Source organism: Temnothorax curvispinosus, unplaced genomic scaffold (assembly GCF_003070985.1).
Source record: "Temnothorax curvispinosus isolate PA1 unplaced genomic scaffold, ASM307098v1 QBEX01008981.1, whole genome shotgun sequence".
Taxonomy (NCBI): domain Eukaryota; kingdom Metazoa; phylum Arthropoda; class Insecta; order Hymenoptera; family Formicidae; genus Temnothorax; species Temnothorax curvispinosus.
This window is the reverse complement of record NW_020218761.1, coordinates 2,415-8,421: the sequence shown is the minus strand read 5'-3', so window position 1 is coordinate 8,421 and position 6,007 is coordinate 2,415. Positions and strand designations below refer to the sequence as shown.

At 35.0% G+C, this 6,007-nt stretch overlaps 1 protein-coding gene across 1 annotated transcript; it reads right to left on the bottom strand.

The window, feature by feature from the left end:
- Positions 1-7: 7 nt before the first annotated feature.
- On the bottom strand, positions 8-2,359 carry LOC112458544. Its single transcript, XM_025022234.1, has 3 exons — positions 2,278-2,359; positions 842-1,066; positions 8-199 (listed from the first exon to the last, which is right to left on the bottom strand). The coding sequence occupies exons 2-3, from the start codon at positions 1,055-1,057 to the stop codon at positions 56-58; spliced, it is 360 nt and encodes a 119-aa protein (XP_024878002.1). The 5' UTR covers positions 1,058-1,066; positions 2,278-2,359; the 3' UTR covers positions 8-55.
- Between the last annotated feature and the right edge of the window lie 3,648 nt (positions 2,360-6,007).

Here is a 6,007-nt window from a genome sequence, read left to right as displayed (position 1 = left end):
TTTTCTCAACAAAAGCGTATCTTCTTTAACAATATCTTACTTGTGAATTCAGGTATCACATACCAATATAATTATTTCCGATCGGTCTTCTATGTTCATGCCATGGCGGCCATAGTATACTTATATAAGTTGTCGTGAATTCTTCGTATTGCCACGGAGTTATTGAAATGTCGATACCATTATTCCATCGACTCAATTTCTGTTTTAAAAAGTCAAAATGTATCAAACAGTAGAAAAATTCTTGTAGCATATAAATTCAGATTCCGATTACTTTGTACAGGACAATGTAACGGATAATACACATACTATGAAATATGTTCTTTCATTGAAACACGAAGAATAAAATAGGATATTTATTTAGTTTAAAGAAGCAACCTTCTACGACCTTGACCTTGACATATATATTATAGGGAGCACTCTCCTGAATAACCTTTCAAAGGTTTTAGCCGTCGTTCGTTATTTATTAAAACGTTATTAACAAAAATGTTTGAGAAATATAATAGTGCTAATTAAGGAAAGTCAATTTGCTGATATGTGTTTATAGACAGTATATATGTGGGCGGAAGAAGGATTCATGCAGCTTCTTCCTTTTTATGCATAAGTCTATATATATATACACCTCGTTATACTATACATGCTTATTACATACTAGAGTTCTATCTATAATACGGTGTTAAAGAAATCTATATTCTATTTATATATTTTGTTAATAACTTTTTAATCAATAACGACAGCTAAATCTTTGAAATGTTATTCAGAAGAGTGATCTTGGCTACATATGTCAAAGTTAAAGTCGCGGAGGGAAATTCATCTATTTAAATTTTTCTATTTAAATAATTACCTGAGATGGTTCTTCATAGTTTGAAAATTTGGGTGGTCCAATTATGTCAGGGGCAGTATAAAATACACTGTGATTAGAGTGGATTTTAACGTGTCTTTTCTTCACAAATTGATAGATGAAGTCAACTCTAATATCCTCTTCTCCCACGGATTTTCTGCCGATATAAGGATATCGACCACAACTCTCACCATATAAAAATTGGCAATTGGATGCCATATTTTCTCTCTGAAAGAAGACCAAAAATATGAAGAATAATAAACCTTGCTTTTGTAGCATATGCTAAAATGCATTATAATATCATATATTTGTAATTATAGCATAAAGATTATATAATCTAAATTCATCTTCCTTCTATTCACATTATTGCTAATACTGACACTATTGTCTGCATGTGTATTACGTAATGTAAACTATAGATTTTTAGTTAACTAAAGATTTTAATTAACAATACATTGCAAATCTTGTTCTACAGAGAATAGTGTACCATCCATATATAGCATCTATTTTTAAAAACATTAATTTTTACTGAAACTATAATTTCTTTACTTTTCTATTAACAAATTGTATTATTATTATAGAATATTACGAATAAATTGTTAACAAATAAATATTTTATATATTTTAATTTTGATCTCAATATTCTGCATTGTATTCTTTTTTATGAAATAGATAGATTGTCAATGCATCGTCTCCCGGCTAACACCCGCCGGATGCCTCCCGACCATCCGTCGGGCGAGGATAAGGCGCGGTGCGCCCACCTTTTTTAATTCGCTCAAAATTATCGTGTGCACGAGCGGCCCCGACGAACCGCGACGGGAGCCGATCTCCGCCGAGCGCGCGTAATTCATCTGCACTGCTCCGCCGCGTGGCTCGCACGAGGATCGGCCTCTTCACCGAATCTATCGACCCCTTTATAAAAATCAGCGCCGCGGCGAAAGAAGACACTTCGACTCGAGATCAGCAACCGATCCGCTGCTCCCGAAGAGAAGAGACCTAACCATAAACTCCTAGGGCGACACGCAAAACGGGGTCCAGTAATCTGTGCCTCGTCCAAGAAGTCTTGGTCGTCACCCGAATTTCCGTAGTCTGACTTCCCGGGTCGATTGAACGAGGTGAGCGCATGGCAAACGCACGTGGCGGGAAATAAGGCAAGGAGCGAACTTGAGAGACGTGACGTGGAAAAGCTGAAGGGAGGGATCGGGAGAGCAAGGAAAGGATTGGAAGAGAGAGAGAGAGAGAGAGAGAGAAGGCAAAGGGTGAATAAAAGTAAGTAAGGGAGAAGGAGGAGAGAGGCAGGATATGGGTTTAAGATTTTCCAAAATGTATTTTTTATCTTACTCAATGTATCTTTTATCTCATTTTCCGATACACGTTACACCATGTTCACCAAAGAAAAAAAATTGCAAAATTAAATTGCTTACGTTCGCTACACTTACGCTATCTAGAATACTTTAAGACCGCACTCGACTGTACGTCCGCACTCTTCAACAGCTAGGCGAGAAAAGACCTCGACTATCCTCGATCTATCCCGACCTTTTCTTCCACCATACGCAGCGAGCGCCTGGGCGGTCGCGCCATGCACTTGTATGCACATCTGCCATCTTCTTTCTCTTTCTATCATGTAGCTCTCTCTCTCTCTCTCTCTCTCTCTTTCTTCCGCTCAACGGAAACTTTGGGTCCGTTCAGTAGTCCAGTCAAATTAGACAAAAAAAAAGGCTTTTGCTCGGAAGTGAAGCGGTATCAATGAAACTTTTTTAGGGTTGTTGGGGGGATATAGAAGAGCTTAATTATTTCTGAGTTGTCGGGTTAATCGGACCGATGGGTTTTTAAGGGGGGGAGGGGGAATGAAATATTTCGTTTTTTTGCAATAACTCGGCGAATTTTGACCGTACATGATTGACTAACCTTTCATTTTGTAGCTCTTTTAAAGCCCTACTATTCATTTCGTGAAGACCCTAACTTAAAATCAATATTTGTCGAGTTCTAGCCGGTGAAAGTGGGAAAAAATGTATTTTGTCGCGGTTTATGCGTTTATCTCGTTTCCATTAATAGATAGAAATGTACCGCCACTGACAAAGTTGTAGGGCTTGAAGAGACCTACAAAACGAGAAGTCAGTCGTTCAGATTCGTTAAAAATTGAGCCCAGGGAAGCCTCTGGAAGCCGTGTTTTTAACGCGTGGCCGATCGTCGCCGCGGCGCGCCGCCGCCGGCGACGATCGGCCACGCGACGCACAGTGGGGCGAACGCCTCATTTTTCGGTCATTTGCTTATAACTTCTACATTTTTCAATGAAATGACTTGAAACTTGACATAAATAATGTACGATTATTATACATTTAGTGTATAAAATCAAAATTATTTAATTAACAATCATAAAGCGCATAGATAATTTTTTTATTTTTTAAATACTTTTTAGTTTTTTTTAAGTCGGTTCTATTTTTAAAAAAATTTTTTATTTTATACTTTTTTAGTGCTTCATTAAATTAATATGAATAATTATTATCACATATTTTCTTACTGCTTCGTACCCTGATGTTTTAGCGCGATATTTTATGTACAACACCTTTCTGAAGAATTGCTCTATAGGACAGTAAAAACCGCATTTAAATCCGTTCAGTAGTTTTAAAGAAAATCGTAGTCATACATACATACATACACGCCGAATATATATAGAACCTTCATTTTTTGAAGTCGGTTAAAAAATAAAGTTAATTTGATTTTCAATGATAGTCTTAAACCTCGGAATGTTTAATTTTTGTGAGTTTTATAATAGAAAAGGAACTGTTTTTCTTGCTTCTCACATCTATTTCTTGAACTTAATCATCATCTACATCATTATCGCTGAAATATAATAAACATTTTGCATCTTCAGTTAATTCTTTCTTTTTATGTCCCATAATTTTTCGCGAATTAGATATTATTGGATCTGAAGCAATTATCAAATTATTAAAATATCTTCATATTTTGTATTCGCGACATTTTTCGCGAATAATTTTCTCTATATTTTCTAAAATATTTATGATTTGCTTCATGAGCATCTTCAGATAATTGTCCTATTGGTACGATAGCATTTTTTATAATATCACTGCCATGAATCAATAATTTGTGGACTGAGACTGGCATGTAGTACCATGGGTATAATGATACAAATAATTCGGCAGTTCTAAAAGCATAGGATTCGAATTCCAACACGTTAATCCTATTACCGCTAGCGATTACTTGCAACAAAACTCCAAATCGAGTTATTAAGTTTTTATTCCTATTTGTCCTATTTCTAAACCTGTAATGGCAGCTGATAATTCTGGATTAGCAAAAAATTTTTTGGCCGTGTTGCCATCATTGGATGTACCTTTTCCTTGTTTCACGAAGTCTATCAAGAGACCTGCTTTTGTTCTGAAGGCAGTCTGTATCTCTCTTTTTCTTTGCTCGACTTTTCGTTTATGACTCTCATTCCTCGCTGACCAACATTTGATATTAATTTTATACGAAATATGTAATAAGCATTCGAAACAGCGAATCCAACAATGTAACCGTAATTGTAATGTAATTGTAATCGTAACGGCTAGCTATCCATTTTGACTTCAAATTCTTCGTGTTTATGAATTTTTGTTTCAATGGTTTCAACGCGATTTTGGGTAATTCAGTATCAATACATGATATTATGTGGCTTATTAAAGTCTCATAATTTGATAAATCAAGACTATTTGCACGCATACAATTAAAAAGTTGACGATTCGTTCGGAAATTTTCCATTTTGCGAGCGTGTTAAATAATCTTCTATATACTTTATATATTCTATATATTTTTCACTGTATCCTGAAAAGGACGCAAAGTGAATTGTATAAAGCAACGACAAAAATCAAAACTTTCAAAATCAAAAAGTCTTTAATCGACTACTGATCGAGAAAGACTAACGAAAAGTTCTTATCTCCGCTGTTTTTATTTTCTCCTCTTCCCCTCCCCTCCCTCCCCCGTCCCCATCCCCCCTCGAAGAGAACGAATAATTTAACGTAGAGCAATCTTATTGGCCCATGGATTTACAGAATGTAAGTGGCAGTACTCCAAATACATTTATCCAATAATATTTATCATATTGCTATTATATTAATTAATGTAATTAATTGTTATAAAATAGCAATATTTAAACAAATTATATATCCTCTTTCTTATATAATTATATATCGTTTTTCTTTTATGAGAAAATAGACATCCATATTTACTCGACATGATCGAACGTCGTCCACTGAGCTATTCATGGACGACGTTCGACTATGTCGAGTGAACTTTGAGGTCAATTATCTCAAAAAGGGGGACGAAGGGGGATGAATGATCATATATGGCCAAAAACTAGACACTTTGCCCTATCAAATGACGCAGAGTAAACCTTAATCCATTCTAATCCACAAACTTTCTTCCTGTTTGAATATTGAAGTAAGAAATTTTTAATAGTCGAATATGTCGTGTATATTTATTAATATATAATAGTACTCAAATAACATAAAACTAAAATAAATATGTTTTTTGAACCCTAATAAATAAGTTTTGATAGGCATTTAACTCATATTCGCAGTTATACTTTCGACGGAGACTTTAGAAAGTAACCTATCGAATTATTAGAATTTCATTATTCACGAAAATGTCATATTTTATCAGATCATTTTGAGGAAATAACAAAGAATAAAATCAATTATAAGCACATTTATTTATAGTTTAGGATATATATTAACATAAAATCTCATCAAAATTTGAATTATACGTTGTTCATTTTTTTGTCCAATATCCGGTTTTTGATAGATTCGCCCTACTGTGCGACGGTGCGCGTCGAGTCGAGTGCGCTCGGGACTCGGCGCCGCGGCGCGTATTTCGCTTATCTCTCTTTTCGAGTATAAAGTTAATGAAAAATTGTAACATAAGCGAGTGTTTTATATGCAACGAGCCGTTAGGCGGCGATAACATGTACGAAGTTAAAGCGAGAGGTGTGCAAACTCTGAAACGGGCAATTGTAGAAAGAAAAAACGAAGAACATCGGTGTTTGTTTTTTCATTATCTTTTTCATGTCTTTTATTTCACAATAAATGTATTATTTCATGATATTAAATAGAATTTAAACGCAAAAAACCGCGACAAAATACATTTCTTCCTACTTTCACCGGCTAGAACTCGACA